Source organism: Hirundo rustica, chromosome 15, assembly GCF_015227805.2.
Source record: "Hirundo rustica isolate bHirRus1 chromosome 15, bHirRus1.pri.v3, whole genome shotgun sequence".
In the NCBI taxonomy this organism is placed as follows: domain Eukaryota; kingdom Metazoa; phylum Chordata; class Aves; order Passeriformes; family Hirundinidae; genus Hirundo; species Hirundo rustica.
Genome location: NC_053464.1, coordinates 13,147,999 through 13,172,436, shown reverse-complemented (window position 1 = coordinate 13,172,436; position 24,438 = coordinate 13,147,999). Strand labels below are relative to the sequence as shown.

At 48.6% G+C, this 24,438-nt stretch overlaps 1 protein-coding gene across 1 annotated transcript; it reads left to right on the top strand.

Annotated features, from left to right (window-relative positions):
- Window positions 1–118: 118 nt before the first annotated feature.
- FBXL18 (F-box and leucine rich repeat protein 18) lies at window positions 119–23,781 on the top strand. The gene is made up of 5 exons (XM_040079095.1): window positions 119–193; window positions 809–1,009; window positions 1,877–3,417; window positions 6,062–6,280; window positions 18,000–23,781. Exons 1-5 carry the CDS (start codon window positions 176–178, stop codon window positions 18,154–18,156), a joined length of 2,136 nt encoding a protein of 711 aa, XP_039935029.1. The 5' UTR covers window positions 119–175; the 3' UTR covers window positions 18,157–23,781.
- The last annotated feature ends 657 nt before the right edge of the window (window positions 23,782–24,438 follow it).

Sequence of the window (24,438 nt, the reverse complement as noted above, 5' to 3'; positions counted from 1 at the left end):
CCGCGGCCACGCCGCGCTCAAGATGGCGGCGCGGGGCGGGCGCTGCCGCGGAACCGGGTCATGGCCGCGCCGGAAGAGCCGTGAGGCGGCCGGGCCGGCGGGAGCGAGCCCGGGACGCGGCCGCTGCGAGCGGGGCCCGGCGGGGCAGGGGCGGCGGGACCGCGCGGCTGCCGCCATGTTCCGCTGCGGAGAGGTGAGTCGGGGCCTGTGGGGCTCAACTCGCTCCTCGCTTCCCCTCCCGCTTCCCCTCGGGGCGCCGGTAACCGGGGCTGCTGCGGGGCTGAGGGAGCCCGGAGCCCTCAGGACTCGGGGGCAGGAGCCAGGGCACCGGAATCGCCCTCGTCGGGTGTCTCTGGGGGCCTCACGGGGGCTGTGAGGTGCAGCAGCCCCGCTTCCCCTCAGGACCTGCCCTGGCGTTAGTGCCAGTTTGGGCTGCGGTTTCGCCGTTAAGGTGTGAGTGTTGCACAAGAGCTGTGGATGATGTTGGGCTGCGGTGTTGGTGTGTGTCTGTATGGGTAAACAGATATATATAGCCGTGTATATATGTATATATGCGTGGTTATGTAACTCCTAAGGTTATTGAAACGGGTGGCGCTTGGAGGAAGGATGTAGAGAGAGATTGCTGCGATATATTTAGGAAAGGATGATGGACAGCCACTTTTCCAGTTGCAAAGTAAGTAGAACGAATGGAAATGTTAGCCAATGGTGAAAGACCAATTGAAAGTACCATGGTTTCGTGAACCTCCATATTATCCTTTTCTTTTTCCTCTTCTTCTTTTTTTTTTTTTTTTTTTTTTTTTCCCACCAGGAGGTCGTAAGTGAGGAGAGTGAGGAGGAAAGCCATGGAGTCAACTTGATGGAGTTCTCAGATGAGATCCTTCTGCACATCCTCAGCTACGTCCCTTGCACAGACCTGGTCCTGAATGTCAGGAGAACCTGCAGGAAACTTGCAACACTTTGCCTTGACAAGAGTCTGACACATACGGTTTTGCTTCAGAAGGACTATAAGGTGGGGAGAGTAGCTTGCTTTTTCTGTTAGCTGTGAAGACAAATCTGACTTCTGAAAAACAATGCCAAGATGTAGAGCTTTCCAATGTGTATGCATAGACAGACTGCTCCTGAACTCGGAAATCGAATACACAATAAGCTGTTTTATAAAAGCATTTATTTTCCAGAATGCTTTGTTAGAACAGCTCTGTGCTCCCTTAGTTATACAAAATACTGTCAGTGAAAACTTCTCCATATTTCTTGAGGCAAAAATGAAAGTAAACTTGATCTTCCATTTGTAACTGTGGTTGTGTAAAGTTGCTGTTTTTTCAAAGTACATTTTCTGTGTTGTTGTGCAAAAAAATCTCGTGTGTGTTGCTGTCAGGCATTCAGTCAGCAAAGCCAGAAATTGTGTGCATGTTATAACAAAAATAAAGCTTGGGAAGAAAAGGTGATATATTCAATGAGAACTGTATCAGCCAGTCCAGGCAAGGGGAAGCCCCTGTTGCTCATTTCCAAAAGAGGAAATTGAATGAGGAAGAATGGAAACATTCTTCTTTCAATTTGAGTTTCTGCACGTAGTCAGTTTTGCTGAAACAGCTTTGCTGGTAGAAAATGGAGGTGGTTTTCCCTTCCACTCTCAGCTGCTGAACTGTGTGCAATGCAGAGCTGCAGAAACCAAAGGAAGTGTAATCCTGAGAGTCCAAAGCATGGCAGACTGAGCTGCCAGCAGTGTGATAACTCATAGGCTGTGCTGCCATCCCCAAACCTTTGGATGGGCCACATAATCCAAGCGCCAGCCACTCTTATCCACACCTCCAGCTGGGAAACTGAGCCAGTGCCCACCATTGCGGTACCTCTCACCAAATGTGGTTTTGTTTGGGTGCAGGCAAACAAAGACAAAGTGAAGCAGCTGATGAGGGACATTGGAAAGGAGATCTACCAGCTGAACATGGCCGGGTGCTACTGGCTGTCCAGCTCCACCATCGACCACGTGACAAAGTGCAAGAACCTGGTCAAGCTGAACCTGTCCGGGTGCCATGTCACCTCTCTGCGGCTCTCCAAGATGCTCTCCACGCTCCAGCACCTGCGCTCCCTGGCCATCGACGTCAACCCGGGGTTTGATGCCAGCCAGCTGAGCAGCGAGTGCAAAGCCACCCTCAGCCGCGTCTCGGAGCTGAAGCAAACCCTTTACACGCCCTCGTACGGTGTCGTCCCGTGCTGCACCAGCCTTGAGAAACTGCTGCTCTACTTTGAGATCCTGGATCGCTCGCGGGAGGGGTTTATGCTCTCTGGGCAGCTGATGGTGGGCGAGAGCAACGTGCCCCATTACCAGAACCTCCGCATCTTCTACGCCAGGCTGGCTCCTGGCTACGTCAATCAGGAGGTGGTGAGGCTGTACTTGGCGGTGCTGAGTGATCGGACACCTGAGAACCTCCACGCCTTCCTCATCTCTGCCCCCGGCAGCTTTGCGGAGACGGGAGCCACCAAAAACCTCCTGGACTCCATGGCCCGAAATGTACGTCTGGATGCTTTACAACTGCCCAAAGCCTGGATTAACGGCTCTGGGCTCCTGCAACACTTGAAGTTCAACAACCCTTTCTACTTCAGCTTTAGCCGATGCACCTTATCTGGTGGGCACCTGATCCAGAGGGTCATTAATGGTGGGAAGGATCTTAAAAGCCTGACCAGTTTGAATCTCAGTGGCTGCGTTCACTGCCTGGCCCCAGAGTCCTTGTTTCGGAAAGCGGAAGATGACATCGACAGCAGCATTTTGGAAAGCCTGGTAGTGTCTTGCTGCAACCTGAGACACTTGAACCTCTCCGCAGCTCACCATCACAGCTCTGAAAGCTTAGGGAACCACCTGTGCCAGCTCCTGTCCAGGCTAAAGCACCTGCTCTCATTAGCACTACCAGTTTGCTCCATCACAGATGTTGCTGCCAGCGTGGAGAAGCCTCCCACCGCACCTAATTTGGTGCCCCAAACATTTGGAAGGAAAGTTCGGATTGGGATACAGACATATCCAAAGAACCTAGGGGACCAGGCAAATCAGAAGATTGAGTCTTCAGTGTTTTGGGCTCTGATGGGAAGCCTCCGATTTTTGGAAACCTTGGAGATAATCGGGTCCAGTTTCTCCTCTGCCATGCCCCGCAACGAGCCAGCGATTCGGAACTCGTTGCCTCCCTGTGTCCGGGCACAGAGCGTGGGGGATTCAGAGGTGGCTGCCATCAGCCAATTGACTTACCTGCAGAGCCTCACCTTAGCACAGCTGCCAAATATTCTCACGGGCTCTGGGCTCATCAGCATCGGGCTGCAGTGCCAGCACCTGCGGACTCTTTCCTTGGCCAACCTGGGCATGATGGGCAAGGTGGTTTATATGTCTGCTCTCATGGACATGCTGAAACACTGCAAGTGTTTGAGAGATCTCAGGTGAGGGGCTGCCCTTGAACATCTCCCATTTTGTTTGTGGATCTCCAGAAATGTGACGTGTGGTTAATTGTGGCTACTATTAAAAGTGTTCCGGTCCAGAGTAGCTGCAATGGCTTGAAAACTGGGTATTTTCCTTCCTGACTTGTGGAGAATGGGAAGGCATTGAATGTTGTCCTTGAGGACTCAGGATATGCCCTTTAACCAGTGCTTTAGGAGCAAAATGTGCTGTGACTGCCTTCCTTTTAGATAAGGAGGAGTGCATGCTGCTTATTTGGGAGCTAGCAGCTTGTCAGGGCTGGTTAAATGCTACGTGCCTTTGCTGACTTTTTGGCTTTGTGTACATGCACACCTCTTAAATTTACAGGAAGGAAGAGACTCTACACTGTCTAGATAATGTAGAGTATTCTTTGGGTTTCCCAATGAGATACTTGTCTGCCTTGGGTTCGTATGAAAATCTCGCCTCTTTATTTTTTTATTTCTTTTCTTTATAATGTACTGTAAACATTCCAGGTTTAGAGTTTGTCCTGTTGGTGTTCCTCTCCTGGTAGGATTTAAAGGATCCTACCAAGGGTCTGATCCTAAAGAGTGCACAAAGGAGCTTCATGGTAGCCAAAATGTGCTTGTGAAAGGAAACTGTGATGATTTCCTTGCACTAATCCATATGAACACAAATGTTATCACTTTAGAGAGATGGATTTTTTTCTTTTCTTTTTTTTTTTCCCCCCCCAAAATCAACCTCTTTCAGTGAAACTGCAGGACCTGTCAGAACCAGTCCCATTGTCCCCCTTTGGTCACAAAGCTCCAAAGTGCTGTGCAGTTTGGAGAGATGTCAATGTCACAGTTTTGTTACTGTGGCTGAAATTACCGCTCATCCCCTGAAACTGGTGCTTGTTTGCCTGTCCCTGATCCACTGCAAGAGTGTGGGGGGCCAGGGGGGCTGAAACACCTCAGGAGGGTTTTCATTTTCCACCACTTCCCATTTCTAATGGGGCAGGAGTGTGCTGCTCTCTCATCCAAGGGGGGCAGCTGTTGGGAATTCAGTTGCTCAAGGTCTTGGGTTACGTGAATGTGTCTTTAACCTTGAGGAGAGTAAATAGCCATGGAGAAACTGAGGGCTGGGGAAGGAGGTTTGTGTCTGCAGTGTTGTTCTGCTCATCCTAGGCCCTGTAGCGTCCCGAGGCTTTGAAATGGAGGCCAAGAGCGATCGAGATGGGAGGCAGTACACAGCCTGGAATAAAGGCTGTAACAGGGCTGTCTCCTCGTACTACATTTGGGTGGAAGCTGTCACGCTTCTTCCCTGAGTAAAGTCTGAGGTTTTATATTGGCTTAAGATGGTTTTAGAAATTAGCACTTGCTCCTGATAACGTACTGTCCTTTTGATTTAGCTAATTCCCTGCTGTTTCCACCCTTTTTTCCCTTCCCAGTTTTCCAGGCTGAGGAACAAGTTTAGGGGGCTATTCCAAAACAACATTGCCATCTAGCGAGTGCAGGGCGGCATTGCAGGTGTGGCTGGTGTGTCCCAGAGACCCACCTGGAAACCCGGATCCTGGAGTTTCTTTGCTTTTTGTCCTAAATTTACAGTGCCCCATAATGATGTTGAAAAATTGAAAAGGCTGCCCATTCACTTATTATGAATTTTAACTTTTTGCCCAAAGTGCAGATATGCCCTTAGGATCTCTTCAGGCAATGCCACCTGACTGCAGTCTCGGGTTGAGATTGGAACAGAATTTATCAATTAACAGGATTAAGTTGCTGAGGTACTCCTGCATACTACAAAGCCTATCCAGAGATTACCCAGATCAGGCTGGGCCCGACTGCTTGTTATCACCTAATGGCTTAACCTTCTTGGAGCTCTTGGCTTTCCTGACCCAATGACTGAGATTCCCAAGTGCTCTGAAGGCTGGTAGTAAATCTGCACTAAGCAGATGAACTCTCCTGGTGGCACGGGCCTCAAGCAGGTTCAGCTCCCTGCTGGCTGCTTTCTGTGAGGGAGTCACCCACTTATGCTGCTGGTTAAAACATAGACCCCTTGCTGGCCAGCGATGGCTTCACTGTGTCATTTTCTTGTCCTGGATCACCGTGATAGAGGATCCTGTCTCTTCCCTGAGCCAGGTAAAGGTTGGGTTGGTGATGGTTGTTCTTCCTGTGGGAGAGCAGTAGCTCTGATCTTTTGCCAGGGCTGGTTGTGGTCCCTGTGTTGGCCCCCGTTCTGTATCAGCCTGTGTGCACTGTGTATTTTTCATGCCTGCTTCTCCCCAGGCAGTAAACTGAAGATATGCCCAGTTTGGGCAGTGTTTATACCCTGGAGCAGAAGGTCCCTAAATCCACACCACCTGCTTCGTGGATATCAGGTACAGAAGCCAGGCTGTGCTTTTAAGGCCAGAATGGATCTGCTGCTCAGACACAAGGCTTGTCTTACCCACCATATTTTGTCAGAAGCTTGCAAAACCAGGGTTACTCCCCGTGGGCACCGGAATTCTGCAGTTTAGGGCCTTTTTGCCTATTTGTGCCCTTGTCCGTCAGGGTCAGAGGCGCTGCTTTTGCATTTGCCAGCCCCCCCATGATTGCGCTGTGTCCTTCCCTCTTGTCTGAGAGCATCCCAGGCATGAATTGCCCATTGAATTGTTTTTGTTTACTCCTGCAGGCTGGAACAGCCGTACTTCTGTGCGGGCGCCCAGTTCTTCCAGGCACTGAGTCACTGCTCCTCTCTCCAGCGGCTTTGCATCGTCTCCCGGAGCGGGACTCTGCAGTCTGACGCAGTGATGTCATTCATGGCCAACTGCCTTGAGGTCATCATGTGCCACATGTTTATGGGAGAATCTCTTACCGTTTGCAAAAATCTCCAGCAGTCCATTGTCCGGAGGTGAGTGCGGAAAGGGGCGGATGTGGAGCTGTTGGAGATTTATCTCCATTCCCTGGCTTGCCAAGGTTTATATGGCTTGGAGGTCTTGTTCCAAGGAGCTAATAGGTAATGTGTAACTGTTTGGCACATAAGCCAGCCTCTTACTTTAATAAGAGGGAATCAGTGAAATATTTGAAGGTATAATAGGAATTTTTGGTTCCATTCCGACCCGTGCTCTCTGCAGTTCCACTGGCCGAGTTGAAGTTCTGGATGCAATCATAAATCAAAAGACACTTTTCGTGTAAACAAAACATCTGCCGACATCTTAAGTACTGAGAGATTTGACCTTGAAGCTTTCCTTCTTTCCCACAAGTGACTAAGATAATTCTCTGTCCTCTAATCACTTGTAAATGTCACTTACTGATAATCCCCTGGCAGCGCAATTCAAAGCCTTTAAAGGGTTGTTGTGAAGGGTTTTTTCTTCGGAGGGGTTCCTGAGGGGGGAGAATTGGTACAAACTGCCTTTGCACGTTTGGCAGTTCTTAAATGCATTTTGCTTGGCCCCTTGCAGCGTTCTGAGGCTCACGTGGTGGGAAACGTTTGTGTGTGAGCCGTGAACTGCATTTGAAAAGAGAGCTTTTAATTACGCTTGGCATTTGGAAATCTTCTAATAATGGCAGTCATCTTACAAAATATTTCCCATGCAGCAGACTTTCCATTATTATCTTTTTTTTCTTTAAGGCTATTTCCCCACCTTCAGTCTGTTTTCTTTGTCACCTACTGTTGCCGTGCCCTGTTAAGCTGTAATAAAAATTTCAAATCACACGGCGTTATTAGTGCATCCTGAAGGGTGCTCCTCCCCCCAGCCTTCCTCCAGCTTCAAACTAACTTATTACACTTGGCTTGTTTCCGTGGATCAAATCCAGAGAAGGCTGTGACTATATTAGCTCCCTACCAAACTGCTCCTGAGATTGCTGCTGCCTCTGAAAGCCTCTGTGTCCTTCTGGGATAGGGATTGTTGGAAACATCTGAGTAAATTCCTTGTGATGTGACAAGGGTTCTTTTGGGTTTGTTTTACACGGGGCTTCATAGCTGTAAAAACATTACTGGGTGGATTTCAGTTGTGCTTTGGGGATCCTTAGAAAGAACCAGAAATCTGCAGTTCCCGTTTTTTATTTTCTCTCCCTTCTGAGATGCTGTTGCAGCGCTGCCCAAAATTTTAATGTCCACTTACTGCACATTCTGCAGTCTTTTTTCCCTCTTTTTCTCTGTCATGGACTGATTCTCACTAGGTTCTCCACCTCTTTATAATCTAAACCCTGGGAACTTTCCAAAGAGCAGCTGATGCCTCCTGGAAATGTTAAAAACTATTTTTATATTTAGCTACAGTTCTGGCTGTCAAACTTATTTTCTTCTTTTGTATTTTATTAATAGAGACACTTGTATGAAAACAGGGCTTTTTGAAGGTTGGGGTTTGGGTTTTTTTTTTTAGCTGAAGAGAGCATCTGCTCCTACTGCAAATTCTACACCTGAAGTCATAATCCTCTGTGACATTGTAATTGGTGGCTCTGGAAACAATTTTGATGTCACGTAAGATTATGACTTTGAGAGGAGGATAAGCAGTGGGAGCAGATGCTCTCCTGAGCAACAAAGATCCCGTTCTCATGCAACTGTCTCTAGTAATAAAATGGAAGAAACAAAACACAGAAAATGATGTGTAAGCAAAGCCTGGAGTCTTCCATGAGCCATCAGCAAGTCTTTAGCCACGTGACTTCTCCAGAGATTCCATTCTCATCCTTGCACAAATGTGCCTTGGGATGGGACCAGGAATTGACTTGCTCTTGACTGCATTTTGTCTGCTACTCCAAGGCAGAGAGATGTGCAGTAAAATCTGTGTGTGAGCTTAAACCTGTGGGTAAGGCTCCAATTCACACAGCATGGCTTCCTCTAAGAGTGTGCAGCTGGTGTCTCTTAAATCCAAGTTTTACACCAGGCAGCAAGTTGGAAATTATCTATCCTTGCGCCAGAATGAAACAAGGTGATTTGTGCTTATTTTTTTCCATTTGTTTGGAATGTGTGTGGATGCTGTGTGTGAAACTTGGGGAGTGGGTGGGAAGGAGGAGGTGAGAGGATGGACCTCCAGCCGTTGTTTGCTCCCTTTCTTGATCTGGGGCGATTGATCCATATTGCTCAGGTCCCAGCGAGGGTCAGAGTTCCTGTTTTAGGGCTGTGGTGATGGTGTTGTTTAGGCTGAGAGGTAGTTTTGAACAGCAAGATGACCAGCTATTCACATTCTCCCAATGCCACTAAAAAAGAGAAGAAATGTGAGTGGGAATGGGAAAGGGCTGGGCATGTGTCAGGAGTTTGCTGCAGAAGGTAGAGCTGAGAGGGCTTGAAAATGCCATATAGTGCAGGGCAGTCCTTTTTCAGGTGTGGGTGCATGGGAAGGTTTGGGTAACAGAAGAGGCCAGAACCTATTTGGGGAGAACAGACTGGTTTCAGCTGTGGAATTGTACTGGAAGGTGGTGAATATACAGGGTGTGGTAGTGGGAGCTTGGGAATTAAATCTGCTGCAGCACAGCAATGGCTTAAAGCCTGAACTGCTTCTCAAACTCTCCCTTTTTGCTGTAAAAGGAGGTTTGTGTTATGTATTTCTGTTCCACTGGCCTGAAGAGAGAGGCTGTTCTCATCTCTCCTAGTCTTGTGACAGCTTTGAACCAGACCCTGTGGTGTCCAGCTTTCTGGTGAGCAGTTTCTGGTTGAAGTTTGCTGCTATTTGGGACAAACTAATTCGTGTATTGGAGTCATTAAAATCCTCTGATGCAGTTCTGGCTCTTTTGCAATGAAACACAATAAGCAGAACAGGGCTCATCTGGAGCCTCATCAGCAAACAGGAGGCTTGCAAGGGCAAGGTCTCCTCTGAGCTGTAGAGAAGACTGTAAAGATTGTTTCCCTCTGGGCAGATAAATCATTGCAGTGTTTTTCTTTATTCTTATTCCTTCAGTGTGAATGGGAGGGGGGAGCTCCTTTATGGTTCAGGGAGATGCTCTGCACATGAGAAGGGCATAGTGGTTAGAGTGGGAGATGTGGCTTGAGTGATCCACATCCACTTCCCTGATCTTCCTCAGGTTTCACATGTGACATTGGTCTAGTCTCAGTTTCTGTGTAAATTGACATTTTTTTCCCCATCACATGGTGCTCAGCTGCTTGCCACACTTCAAATAGCAGTGGATCCAATGAACACAATGTTTTCCATTTTATGCTTGGACCCAAACTTTGCTGGAGCGCTCAGCTCCAAGCATGTGTTGTCCCAGTTTAAATAACTCTTGTGTTCAAACCGCTGCAGCATTAATTCCACAAACACTAAAATACCACAATTTGAGGCCCTGTGGGTGGAGGTTCAGGCGTGACCCCAGACCTGCTGCCGTGCCAAGACTCTTCTTTGCAGAAAAGGTAAATTTGCTTTGCCATTTTGGGCTGAGCTGCTGTGCTGGGGTTGTTTCTAAATTCCTGCACAGACCCGTGTGTCCAAAGGCAGGTCCAAGGGGTTGAGCCTTCCAGGAGCTTTCCCAATCTTTTCCACGGTGTTATTTTGTGCAAGAGTCAGTAGATGGAGCTGTGACCCATGGAAGGTCCCACCTTTTACCGACAGTCTGCATGCTAAATAATCGTATTTATATGCTGGTATGTCTCTGCCCCAAAAATCCTGCGGGCAAGGAATTTGGATGACTTCAGGCTTGCAGAGCTACACGGTGTGGTTAGCGGGCACTTCACAAATGTGCAGGAGGAGTTGCTTTTCTGGTGCTTTCCTTGTCATCAGAAAACAGGCTGGAAGAGGGGATGGGAAATGCTTTGGCAAATATCCCCTTGGCTTCAAGGACGGATTTTTATTTTCCACTGTGTGCCTTCAGAATTTTGTCGGTTTTAGCTGAAGTGTTTAGATAGCTCCTATCATTGTAGTGATTTCAAGGACTCTACAACACCGGACAATACAAGCCAGTGAAAAGTCCTTGGAAAAACACCTTGGAAAAAGATCAAGAAAGCTACAATAAAAACAAACAAACAAAACCCCAAAGCAAAATAAAAAGCCTCTGAGAACATGGCTTCATTAGGGATTCTTCATGAAAAAGAGGGAAAGTGTCAAGGTGTAGAGGTGAGCTGTGATTTATAGAAGTGGAATCCAAGGGAAAAACCGTGGTGCAGCTGGAGTGTGTTTTGGGGTGCTGGGTGGGCAGCTGGGCTCAGCTGTTCACGCCTCCCAAAAGTGCTGTTGCAAATTCCTGGAGTCTGAGAGCTGTTGGGAGATGGTGCAGAGGGCTGGGGCTGTGTGGGGTTGTGGAGCAGCATCCCCCCAGAGCTGTGGGGTCGGTGTGGGGACGTGGCAGTTCTCTCCTAAGCTCTCTGCCCTTGTTCCCCAGCCACACTGCAAATGGCTTTGCAAAGCACCCCAGCAACTCAGCACTGAATCAGCAACTACACCTTGAATCCTGGGTTCAGTGCTGGGCCCACCACTTCAGGAAGGACATTGAGGGGCTGGAGTGTGTCCAGAGAAGGGAACAGAGCTGTAGAAGGATCGGGAGCACAAGTCCATGGGGAGAAGTTGAGGAAGCTGAAGATGTTTAGCTCGGAGAAAAGGAGGCTCAAGGGGATCCTTCTGTCCTTCCATAACTCCCTGACAGGAGGGTGCAGCCAGGGAACAAGGGACAGGACAAGAGGAAATGGCCTCAAGGTGTGCCAGGGAAGGTTTAGATTGGATATGGGGAACAATTTCCTTCACCAAGAGGGTTCTAAAGCACTGGCAAAAGCTGTCCAGGGCAGTGATGGAGTCTCCATCCCTGGAGGGATTTAAAAGCCGTGAGGATGTGGCACCTGAGGACATGGTTCAGTGGTGACCATGGTAGTGCTGGGGGAATGGTTTGGCTTTTCCACCCTAAACAAGAGTGACTTGGGTTAACCAGTGCTGGAAAGTGCTGAGAATTTTTCTCATTTAGGACAATCTCACTGTTCTGGGGATCCAAACTGTGTGGCACAGGATACCTGCCTATGTCAGGTATGATCCCTGCTTGATTTGAAGTGACTTTCATGATAAGGTTCCTGACACTTTCTAGGAAGAGCTTTCAGCCTAAATTAGATCTTCCTGTTCAATCTTCTGTAGCATTACCTAAATTTCCCCGTGCTTGTTATTGTTCTTTTTTAACTCTTGGCTGGATCTTTCCTTTTTCTTAAACTGCTGATTGCAGTGGCCCTGTGTGGCTGTGAGAGCTGTGAGCTTGCTGAAGGGATGAAGCAGCCTCCTGGGATTCAGTTGCAGAAACAGGACTTCTAGTTGGGAGCACAGGGTTGAAATTGAGTCTTGGAAAGCACTGAATGAGCCAGTCCCTCTCCTGGCATTTAGCACAGGACTGAGTTACTACAAATGAATTTTTGCTCACCTCAGGGCTAAGTGTTCCCACTTGCCCTGGATATCCCTGCAGCATTCTGCTTGCCTGGATTCTCATTGTGGTCTCAACCTCTTAAAATCCCTTTTGGGGATCCCTTTTACTCTTAGAGAGGTTGGAGGGGGCTCTAGGGGCAGTAGGTGATTGCAAGATCATCTTTGAATTCAGCTGAGTCCCGCAGCGTCAGTCCCGCACTGCCCACCCAGCTGCTGCAGTCCTACTGACACCGTGAAAAGCTACTGTGACCACTTAGGGCTTATTCAAGATTTTCAAGCTGGTTTTGCATCCCTTCAGCACCTTCTCTTCCTTCTGACCTTGAGGAAGTCCCTGTCTGTCCACTGCTGGCTTTTCTGGTCCCAGAGCTGCCGGCAGTGGCTGCTGATCCCTCCCCACCAGCCCCAGCCTGCCCAGGGCTCCAGCCCCACACGAGTGGGATTGCAGAGGATTTAATGTGTCACCAGGCTGGTGTAGTGAATCATTAGCATCCTGCTCAAGCTTTCATTGTCTGTTTCATTTCCTGCTCTTGGAAACCCCTGAATCATTCTGTCACTGACTGAATAACAAACTGCATCCTTGTCGGCTTGCGTTGCCCAAGGATTCCTTGGCGGGCTTGGCGAAGGTTGAATGCATGAGGTGTGGCCCAGACACCTTTGCTTCTACCAGGGATGTTGTTTATGGGTGGGTTTAAATACTTTAGAAGCCATCAGGGCTTGTGGGACCATCCCCAGTTTGCCATATTAATTTATCTTCTTTTGGGGGTACTCACAAACCCCCTTCTTTAAATGCATTCCTGTGGCTGACCCAAATGCTTCGTTCTAACTGCCAGCTTATATGTTTTGAAAGGAATTCAGTTCTGAAACCTTCCTCAGCGGGCAGATTGGTTTGTGCATGAAATAACTTTCAAGGATTGTCCTCTCTCTCTTGGCTGAGAAATAATATTGGAATAGCACTGTCGTGCTTTCTCTTCATGAGGGTGTAAAAGGCTGAACGGAAGCATTAACTGCAGCTTTAAAGCATTTCCATAGTAAAATAAATCTAATTGAGCAGTTATTGCAGCAGCTTTTTAATTTGTGGAAGAGATTAGGAAATAACTTTCAGCTTGCTCTGGCAGAGCACTCCCCTAGGACGTGTCCTGGGCGCTCTGGCATCGCTCTTTGGGTTCTTATTCCCTCCCCCTCTAATTGTCCGGTCACATTTGAGTGATGCAGAGTTCAGCTGGCAAAATAACGTAGGAACCTCAGTCTGCAGGCGTGTTTGATACAAACCTCAGTTCACAGGAGAAGTAGCAGAGTGCCATTCATGCCTTACAGGGAAACCACAGCAGAGAGATGTAATTTGCCTCGGCTCGGGATGAGTCTGATGTGTTATTGCTCCTTCCCTGTGGCTCAACGCAGTGGCAAATGAAGAAGCTGCGTTGAGGATAATGGGAGAGTTGGCAGTGATGTGTGTGAGTGATTTCCAGAATCCCATCTACACCCCTCGGTCTCAGGTTGGAGACTGCAGTGATGGGATTTAGTGTGGAAAAATCAGCAGCTTTGGGAAAATGTTGGTTTGTCTACACAGACGTGAAGGGATGGAAGATACCCCTAAAGGAAAACACTTGATAGCAAAAATGTCTCATTGTGTGGTGTTAAGAGCAACCAGAGGAATCTGAACATCTTTCCTTGGGAACTTTTCAGGTCCGTTTCTGAGGTTTGGAAATAAAGTCTGCTTAGCACTGGCACTCTGGCAGGGCTGGAAGGGAGAATGGATCTGCTTTAGAGTCAGTGTGGGGAGGGTTTGGACCCCCCTGAGAGGCTTCTGGGGCATGAGTGGGAGGCAAAGGTTCTCCCTGCTCCCAGGGGAAGGGGCCTGGGAGAGTCACACCTACAGTTTCTTTGGCAAGGCCAAATCTTGCTTGGAAGATGCTCCGCAGAAGCTTCTTTGGCAGTCACTGTAAGCAAGGAGAGGCTTGCAGCTCCCTGATGCTGAGGTCAGGGCACGGCCAGTGGAACAAACCTTAAGTGTTTGCCTGGCCTTCCCTGAGAAGATGAGAAAAGTGTGTGTGTGTGTGTGTCTGTTGGGTCATGCTGCTGCCAGCTGCTCCAGCTTGTCCTGGCGCTTCCTCCATTCCACCATGCCGTGCTTCAGGAAGGGAGTTTCCAGGCTGGCTCAGGTCTGCTGGCTGAAGCTTTCAAGACAGATGCCCCACTTGAAGTTTGAGGTGTGAGTAAGTCTTCCAGTGAAAACAGGCTGTGCCTGGCAGAGGATTAACAGGGGTTTGTGCATGTAGGTGAGAGAGCTGCACACAGGGCAGAAAGTGAGTTGCTCTGAAGCCTCTGCTCTTGAGAAACTTGTGCCTCTCCAAAAACAGCTCATCGGCCTGTTGGGAAGGTCAAAACAGAGAGGGGAGAAAGTGTGTGGCTGCAGCAGAGACCGGTTTGCATTTGTGAGAGTTGTGCCAACCAGAGTCCACATCTGCTCCGTTCCCCCAAATCCAACTTCCCCTCATTTCCTTCCTTCCCCTCCTTCTCTAGAGCTTCTTTTCCCGTAAGCTTGGTTTGTGGAGGTCAGAGATCTGCCCTTGATCCATTCCTGATACACTGTATTTCCTCACTTCATCTGCTGTGTGCTGCTTTTGTTGGCAGTGTTTAATTATTCTGCATTGCCTGCCCTCGGTCCTGCTTGCCAGCCTCTGTGAAGTGGGATGTGCTGAAATGTCTGATTTGCCTCAGGACTTTCCTTGGGTTTCTGTGGAAATCTCAAGGGGAAGAACATTCTTCAGTCCCCAAATACTGCTTTTTCCTTACAAGTAAAGAAGGTTTGAGTAGCACCTGATGCACAGAGCTGTCACCTTCGAGGGTCTGTGGTGCAAGGGGGGTGTAATCCATCTCTCCAGGCTGGCTGGTGAGATTCCCCATGGCTTCGGGCTACCCTCTGGATCTATCAGCAGGAATCTGGAATCTCCTGGGGATTCACTGTCCTCTCTGGAGAGGCATGTCAATGTTGGCCAGGAGATAACTGCATTCCAGGGAGGGTCTCTTTTGTCTTGCTAAAATCGAGGAAATCTGATCAAAGTGCAGCCTTGCTTTAGACTTTTTCTCTCTCTTTTTGACTTTGTCCCTGACCTACATATTGGATCCTGCCACAGTGGATGGAAGTAATTGAGAGCATAGTGTTAGGCTATTTACCAAGCTGTTCACTTGAAAATAACCCTACTCAGCCCAGTCCACACCTGTTCTGGGAGAATTCTGGACACAAATAGCAAAGCATCATTAACCCTTTCATCCACATACAACCAGTTCAAGATGTGAGAGCAGAGAGACCCTGTCCCTCCGCGGATGCTGGGAGGAATTTGTGACACGGAGTGTGCTTCACCATTTGTTCCCCAGCTCTGTGGATGATTCCAACCAGCTGCTGAGGCCAGGTCTGCTCTGTGTCCATATCTGCATGAGGACACTTCAGAAACCTCCTTGTGGAAATTCTTGCTGGGTGGTTGTTGGTTCGGTGTTGATTCTGCTGGACCAGAGATTATTCTGGAAAATATATGGGGAGGGGGGAGGTGTTTTCTTTGTTATCCCAGTGGTTGTTTCTGATTAGAGGATCTGTTTTGAAGGGGCTGCTAGTCAGTTGCCTAGAAAACTTGCTTTCATTTAATTAATCATGATGAGTTTAGTCTGGAGGTTTTGTAGGGGAGGGCAGGCAAGCATATCCTTGGCTTTTTTCCCTTGAAAAAAAACCAAACCAAAAAAAAAAAACAGGGCTTCATGTCTGAAACTGCAGCTCTTTTGTCTCCCCAGGTCAACATCCTTCTCTGTCCTTCGGGTTTTAATTTTACAAGCCGTGCGTTTTGCAGAGGTGGATGGAGTTTGAAGTCCATCCAGGTGTGGAATGAGGAAAGAACCCTCAAGAAGATTACAGGAGCTGTTCTGCAACTCATTAACTCACTCTCTTCCCCTTCTTGTTATCTCCTCCCCATGCCTGGGGCCTTTCAAAGTAGTGCTCTAAGTGCCTCTCACTTAATCTAGCCCACCTGGACAGGTGTATGAAGAAAGGAATTGCCTTCCGGGGAAGGACTAAAGGAGCGTAGATTGCAGAGGGAGGCTGCTTTTGGGAACTGCTAATCCCAGTTTAACATTATGACAGCTGCTCGTTAAAATCAGGGTGTTTTTTAACAGGCAGTTAAAGGAGAGGCTTTGCACGCACATTTAACTGAGAATAATAGTGAACCATGTGCATTTGATTTTTTTTTTTTTTTCCTTAAATCACGCAAATTGTACATGGAAAGAATTCTCCGGCGTCAACTTGCTGGGGTATGGAATTTACAAGGTTTGCAGTAACGTACAGTTTCCTGTTGAGGGGGGGAGAAAATCACAAAGCTTTCTTTTTTTCCCTCTTATTTTAAGATCAAGTTCAAACCCCTAGTATGAACCCAGCCTCTTTAGGAGGGACACTTATTGAGCTGGGGTATTTCACTTGTCTCGGTAGCAGTTCATCATGTAAACTTGTCTGGGTTCTTATTTTTATAGCTACATGTAACGGCTGCTTATAAACTACGTTTTTGTACGTGGTGAGGAGGCAGCGCTCGGGTCCAATTTGGGAGAGTCTATATACAAAGAAGGAAGCAGCTTCTTTCCCTTGGGGAGATGGCAGTTTCTCCCTTTGCTGAACTTCAGTAAACTTGGTCTATTAACATGATTTTCTCTGCAGGACTGTGGTGTTGGATAAGAAACATGAAGAGCTGAGGCAGAGCAGGGACTATCAAAGGGACATTTGGCTGTATTTTATGTGATTTCACTGCGCACTTTACCAGCTGCCTCCCAGATCAGCAGTTATTTGCTGGTTGATTTCTTGAGGGCAGTGCTGTGGAAGTAAGAAGCTGCACAGCTCTGACACAAGTCCCCAGATCTACTCAGGGAGCTGTGTCCTTTTCTGCCAGCCCTTAAGGCGTGAGGCATGAAGGGCAGGTCTGTGATGCAGAGAGATATAAATTGCCCCAGGTAGTTCTGTTGCTGGAAATTCTTATTCCTGCAGCTACTTAGGCTCAGGCAAATTAATTCAACCTACCAAGACTGATCAGCTAGCCTGGGAATGGAAGTTTCTCTGCTATGTTTTTGGCAGCTCTACTCCAAATCGTTTGTGGATGGGAATGTCCTTTCTGTCTCCCAGGAAATGCCAGTCTCGCCTGTTGCTTTCTCCAGCTGGCTGCATTGCTACTTGGGATTTTCATGTCTGTTTCCAGCAGCTGGATCTCCAACCTTTCCTCACTGTTTGACAGAAATCTGGCCATTTCAGAGCTAGAGATGAGCTGGGAATCTTCCAGGCACACACCTGTCTAAGTTTGTCGAGCAGAGAGTTTCTCTTTGGACCCAACACAGCCTGGTTCAGCCTCCAGGGAATGGGGCTGCCAGTGTGACTCTGCCTCCCTGTGAGTGATAATAAACTGATCCTTGTCACACCCTTCAGAGGAAACATCTTGGTGGTGCAGGACTAAGAGTCACAAATCTTTTTCATCTTAAGGTGTAACTCTTAAGGGTAATTATGCTGCAGTTTTACCCACCCCAGCTTTAAAAGCCTGAACTCTTGTTACACTGCACTGAGTACTCAGAGGCTGCTGTCATGTAAAGTACTTGCTGGTGGGCGCTTGGGCTTTTTCTGTACGGTTCTTTCTACATTGTTTAATGGCTTCAACTTTTGCAAATCTCTTCCTTTGCTCTGCAGCCTGGATTAAAAAGAAGGCTGCAGTGTGTGAGTGTGAGCACACTTTAATGCTTATCTGCACATCTGAGCTTTCTAAACTTGCCTATGCTCTAATTGCAGAGTGTAGACTCTGCATGCAGAACAACCCAGCCTGAAGTGATAATCCCAGGCTCAGCCCTGAGGGAATGCCTGACATTGCTCTGGCCTGATTTTCCTAATGGCTCTGCAACTTGCCTCTGGTTTGCAGGTGGTTTAAATTGTTATCGCTGAGCACCTTGCCCAGCTTGGGCAGAGCTCTGGGGATCTCTGATCCTCTAAGAATGCCTACGTGTCTTGATTTATTTTTTATTAACTTTTTAAAACTTCTTCCTCCCTCCCGATTTTAGGTGCAGTTTGGGCTTGTGCCAGCTTAGCAGCTTCGCTGAAAAGGGGTGCAAAGCCAGCCTGAACTCCCTGCTGACACAGAGGGGGAAGAGTGGGAGACCTGGAGTTCCAGCTGCCCCTCCTGCCTCTGAACAACCCTTCCTTGCCCCCATCCTGCATGATCGATACCCAGGCCATCCCCTTCCCTTGCACTGCAGAATTGGTATTTTTCCTTGGCTAATAACCTGTGTCTGATTTAGTTTCCAGGCAGAACGCCCTGCATTAAACGTCGTCATTTTCCCTCTGCTTCACGAGGACTTGACAGAGGTCATCAGAGATGTCCCCATGCGGCACTTGGATGAAATTACCTTGTTTAAAAGCAGAGTGGCCGAGGAACCTCCCAATTTGTGGTGGTGACTGTCACAGCATGGAAAGGACAAGTCAGCGTGAACCCACGGAGCAGCTTCTTGTTGGCCTGGATTTCCCATCCTCGGCTCCTGGCCACCTCACTGGATGCTGTACAATCACTTCAGCCAGGTGCAATTGCAAAATAAAAAAAAGCTGGTTCTTTGCACTGGGGAAACATCTATTTCATATTGCTTGCATCTGAAAATCCCGTCTCAAAGGCTTGTGGAATCCGATGAGTATTTCCTTGCGGTTAATATGAATAGTTTTTGTTATTTTACTGAAGTTAAAGGTAAGAGAAACTGACTTAATGATGCTCTTTTCCCCTGTGTCCCCTGGTGTCTGTCCCAAGGGCCCCTGTGTACGTTGGCGGTGTGCTTTGTGGTTTTGGTGGAAATCATTCTTTGCTTCAGTCAGTTTTTGGCAAAGTAGAAAGCCTAGGCCAGCTCAGAGGCACAAAAAAATGTGTTGCTCAATTGAAGTGCATCACATCTTTTCTATGTTACAAATAGGCATTTGTAGTCACACACGTGCAGTCACAGATATTTAAAGGGGTTCTTTTTGATTGAGAAGTACCACAAGGACTCTTTTTAAAAAAAAAATTAATAACAAATTAAGGTCATTAACACCTTGACCATGGTATGTTCCTTCTGATGCTGTTTCCATTAGTCTGGTGGAAGAAGTTCTCAGCTCTTCTGGAAATCCTTGTCCTAGGGTAGATGGTGCCTACAGTGAATTAGTTGAGGCTCAGATCTGATTTATATGCAGTCTGTCTTGCAGTGTAGATGGGAATGTAGTGTTCCAGTTCTGTCCTTATATCCCATGCCTTGAGCTCATGCTAATTTTAGAGATGTTATGAAGTATTTTCACAGTGTGATTTCAGTCAGCTTCTCTGCTCCACAGAACTTCCTCAGGCATCAGTAGTGGTCTGGATCACTTTCATATTGCCTTATTTACTGAGCACTTTTAAAAGCATCAGACAGCTGTACCAAAAGCCAAGTTACAAATTCCTGGAGCTACATGTCTGGGTGGCAGAATTTTCCTTGGTAGCATACCAGGTCTGATTTCTGCAAAGCAGCTGCTGGCCAGAGCTGTCTTACTTCACCCAAATCCCGAATGTGTTGAGCTCTGCTTTTCTGGGGAGGCCCAGAGTCGTCCAAAGATGATGTGCCCATCTCCTTGTCAGCATCTTCTACTCAAGATGCCCTCTCCCAAATGCTCTTCTGCCCTCAGTGTTCATAGGAAGCCTGGTCTGATGGGATAGATTTGAGAACAAAATGCATCTCCCAGCCTTGGAGGACTTTTCTGTCCTTACCTTCCAATCAGCCACGTGTGAGCCTGCCTGGAACTGTGTCCCACAGGTGTAAATCCTGAGCCAGGCTGTGATAACCCTTGTGCTCAGAGAGGTTACAGTAAAGAGCAGGTAAGTGTCAGGCTCTGCTAGCACGGGTCTGTGCCTTGCTGAGCCCAACCCCTGGTGGTTTGCTGTCTTTCCCAAGGCTCTGTCCCTTCCCCTCTCAGGACAGGGAGCCAGCACAGCCTCTGGGGTGCAGCTGGCAGCAGGATGGTGAGGCCAGCTCGTGCTCCCCTGGGAAATGCTGCAGCTGAGCTGTGAGCACTCCCCGAGTGTTTGAGGCTCTGCCTCAGCTCCATGCAGCAGAGTGTGAGGAGCTGCTGCCCTGCTCCTGCCAGTTTTCCCTCCCCTCTCAATGGCGTTGTTCTTTCTACCTCTTGTCATGTTACTCACCTGTGTGAATCCCCTTCTCCCTGTTTTCTCCTCTGCCTCGCTTCAGCACATCACATTTCCTTTTTGGCAGGAACACGAGCTGCTGCTCTGTCCGGTTCAGGCCGCTCCAGCTCTGCCTGGTTTTTGTCCGTGTTTATTTCCTAGGATAACTAGCGAGGACTGGGCAGAGGGTGTTTGCAAAGCTGCTTTCTCCTCCTCGTTCGAAGCACTGGCAAAATTGCTCTGTCCTGTTTGTGCCGCTGGCCTCAGGGCAGAGGGAAGGTGGAGGGTGTGGAAACAGCTCTCTGATGCCTTCGGGGACCTGTTCAGTCCTGTGAAGGAATCCTGATGTTTGGTTCCAGTGAGGCCATTCCCACCTTCAGCGGGGATTTCTCCTGCATAAACACAAACACGCTGTGGCATCGGCAAGAGCTTGGCAGCGCTGCCAGCTCACCTCTTCCTGTTCCGCTGGAAAACCTGCACTGGGGAGCAGTGGTGTGCAGGAACCAGCTGTTGCTTGATTCTGGTGTTAAACCTTTGCTCTTGGGGTTGCAGTCACCTGATGGAACACGCTGTACACTTGGCTTGGCACATCCATGTCCACCTGCCTCGTGTCCTGCTGGATGGCAGCAGCAGCCAGGGGTGTTTTATAGCGCTCTTACTCTGTTGTCAGGGGTATGATGTTTGGGCACCTATAATCATGCAAGTGGGTCACAAGTCCTGGTGATGCTACCTGTTATAACCAGGGCTAGGAAAGGTCACCCACAGGTGATAAAGGTAGCATCCCAAATAGCGATAAAGAGCTAAAAATCTCCTTCCACCCCCATCTCCCCAACTCCGGGCCAGTGCTCGATATCTCTACTACAAATCCTCTTATGGTGAGTGAGAATTTCCGCTGCTTTTGCACTCCAGGCAGGATTCACCAGATGTTAATAATGTGCTTATTTTCTCTAAGTGCTATTTTGGCATCGGTGTTAATTACAATTTATATTCTGCAACATTTACACTGGGAAAAGAACCCACCCTAATAGTACCCAATTGGCAGAGCTGGGCTATTAAACACAGCTCCATATGTTCTGAGCAGAGCAGTGGATGGGACTCGGAGCCCACTCGGCGCTCAGGCTCCTGCAGGCAGCTGTAGAGGAGGAGAGGGGAGCAGAGAGAGGGGTGTTCTGCTCCTGCATTTTATTTAATATGAAATCCCCCCCCTCCTTTTCTCTGTCCCCATCTCTCCAGAAATCTCCCTCCTGCTATCTGTGAGCATTTAAGAGGGTGATCTCTGAGCTGCTGATGCTGCTGTCTGTAGCCTAAAACAAATGAATTCAATTCCAGAAGGTGCCCTTCTCATAAGGAATGCCTCTGCAGGATCCCAGTCCCTGCTGGCCTGTCCTTGCTGCCTTCCAAAACAGACCTCTGATCTTTGGGAGCTGCAGCAGAAATCTTTGCTTTGACCACCACTGAGGTGTCAGTGGTTCTGTGGGAGAAGGATATTCTGGGACAGGTACTGTTCTTTTGTAAAACTCCATGTAGTTTGCTGCTCTGCTCGTGTCCAAAGTCTTGTTTGGCAAAGTGGTATTTTGGTTTCTGCAGGCTGGGAGGGTCTGGAGCGACACTGATACGGGGAATTCGGAGGGGCCAAGTCATCTGTGTTCCCTTGGGTTTCTCAGGAGTGGAGGTTAAAGAATTGCTTCCTCAGCTGTTTGCAAAGCTGATTTCATGGTCTCTTTATGAAATGCTCTGTTTGGAGAAGGGGCTGTGTGGTGACAGTCAGGAGAGCTCTGACTGTGGTCGCTTCAGGGAGAAGAAGATGGGAGTGAGAGGAGGGAGGCAGGATGGAGTTGTGGATCTCACTCTGGAAGCCAGACACCCATGGTGAGGCTTGGCCTGTTTCCTCGCTTGTGGAAGGGGAGGAGGCTCCCCAGGTGCTGAACTCTCCCCTGCAGGTGAGGTGCTGCTCGCTGGGGAGCAGAGGACAGACCTGGGGCTGGTGTGGACTGAGAGCAGCAGAGCCACAACCCCACTCACTGCAATCCCCATCACTGCCTCCTCCTCTGCTGGGGGTGTGGATCCCAGGGAGCAGAGCAGGACCCGTCCCCTCACGCTGGTGTTCGAGGGACAGGCCTGTGGGACCATCCACGGGAGGTGCTGGCTGCTTTCTTCCAGCAGTGCTTCTTTAGGATAGGGCCGTAGAAATTTGTGACTTTCCCACTGGTGGAGTGAACCGGTACAGAAGGGTTGTTTCACCTGACTAAGGGGATGCAATTCCCTCTTGGCTGGTGCCAGCAGTGTCCGGCCAAGGCTGGGAGAGCAGTGCAGGAGCTGTGGGGGTGTTGCAGAGCTCAGTCTCCTTCCACTGCAGCTCTCCTGCCTCTTTGAGATGCGCAGGCAGCCGGGGCACTCCGGCAGGAGAATCATTTCCATAGAAACCAATTGGGATGTTGTACGGGGAATAATGATTAATAGTGAAGGGATGTTGCCTCAGGCCCTTTTCATTTTTTAGGGGGCAGTGAGGGACAAACTGGGGCACAGGTAGGGGGACAGGGGGACTTGAAAACTAATGGAAACCATCTCTTCCATTAATTTCCAGGGCAGCTTCCCCTCTTCTCCTCCTACCCAGCCCCCCACTGCTGCTCCCAGCTTTCGTCAAATTTTCAAAATGGCTAACCTGGTTAGAAATAATCATAATAATAAAAAAGGATGGATGAGGTCTGACTACTAACATTGTTGCTGTTAGCAGCAGGATTTCAGCCATAAAACATGAAGCAAGGGAGGCATTGACCTTTCCGCTGTTTGAAATGAATGGAGACATCAATATCTATTGTTTTGTGGCATTGACCTCTGATGCTCTCGGTTCGCCCTCCCCTTTCTTTTTTTTTAATTTCCCCCTGACACTCGAGGAAAGGGGTCAGTCTGTACCATCTATTGATCCCGATCTTACTTGGTGATAGGGAAATAATTAGAATTTTAAAGATCTCTGCTGCACGCTGGTGAAATACACACACAGAGGCACAGGCTAAGCCCCCTCTTGCCATGTTGTGTTCTCCCCCCTTCCTTGCAGAGATCCAAGGCTCTGAGATCTGAAGGAAGGCAGATCAATATAGGTTTAATCATGATGGGGGTTTTATTTCAGTTTTTTAAATGGTAAAGTGTAACGCTTTATGTTAATATTGTCAGAGCCTGGCTGCCTGGTGCCTTGTTTTATTTATTCTTTTAAGTAGCCCCTTCTTTTGTGAACTTCATCTATGTACAGAGAATGTGAAATCAGGCATTGCTAATTAGCTGTATGACAATTAAGTAATGTAGCACAAAACCATTAGGACACTGGATTTGTTTTTGAAGTTTGTCCTTTGAAGTGGAAGCTGCAACTCCCTGCCCAAGGCTGCTGGGGAAAATGTTTTTCTATCAAAACTTTCTTTGAAAATAAAATGTCAGTGTAAGAGTCCCTATTTCTGTCGTCTCTCCCTCTGAACAGCGGGTGGAAATTGTTTCTCCTTGTAAGAACTGCTGGCATTGATGGAAAGGGGAATTCAGGGAAGCATTCAACGGGCAGTTGGTCTCCAAACACCCTCAGTTCTGGTAGAGATGTTACCAAAAATGCTTGTTTAGCTCATTGAAAGGGAACGGTGCCACACTAGGAGAGGAGACCCAGCTCACGACTCTGGACATGGCAAAGGGAGGTGGTCCTAAAGCTGGGGGTTCATCTCTGGCACCCCGAGTGCCATCAGGGTGGCAGCCTGGTCACAAATCCCTGCAGGCTCCTGGGTTCGGGCTCCTCCGTCCGTGCGCTCGTTTGACACTTGTGTTTGCATCTGGCCCTTCGTCCTCGTAGTGAGTCGAATTCTGAATGTGCAACTTTCATGTACGCTGGTGGCATGTAAAACTTCAAATAAAGAGTGAAACATTTGGAACCAGCCCTGCCTCCTTGCCTCCTGCTTCCTGTTTCCCTCTCAATGTGGAGCCCAAAGCCGCCCTCTCACGGGGAGCACTTCGGCATCGCCAGGTAAGGTGTGTGTGGGCAGGGCTGTGTCTCGGTGCACTGGGAGCTGTGGAGTGGCACTGGGAGTGCTGCGATGAGCACTTTAGGGGTTACAGCCCTGTTCTCCTGGATTTGGGGATGCTGTTCTGTGCTGTTTATGGCTGTGGGTTCAGCTAAAGAAGGAGTTACTCTGTATTTAGGAAATGGTGCTCCTCCTTGGATCTCTGCGCTGGTCTGAGCTGTGCTGACGTGGGACAGAACCTTCAGTGCCAGGCTGGGTGGGCACTGGAGCAGCCTGGCCTAGTGGAAGGTTCCCTGCCCATGGCAGCAGGGCTGGAATGAGATGAGCTTTGAGGTCCCTTCCACGCTGAACTGTTCTGGGATTGTGTAACCATTATCCCTGGGTAAGTGTCTCACAGTGACTCGAGGAAGGTCCATTTCTCTGAGCAGCCCCAGGCCACCACCACACCTCGCTCGGACAGCTCCAGCCCCTGGACAGCAGACAGGACCTGCACCACTGCTTTGCGTGAAGCCAAGGGCTACAATCAAGTGTCTGGTGGAAAGTGAACTGGGATGGCCAAAATCCCATCCG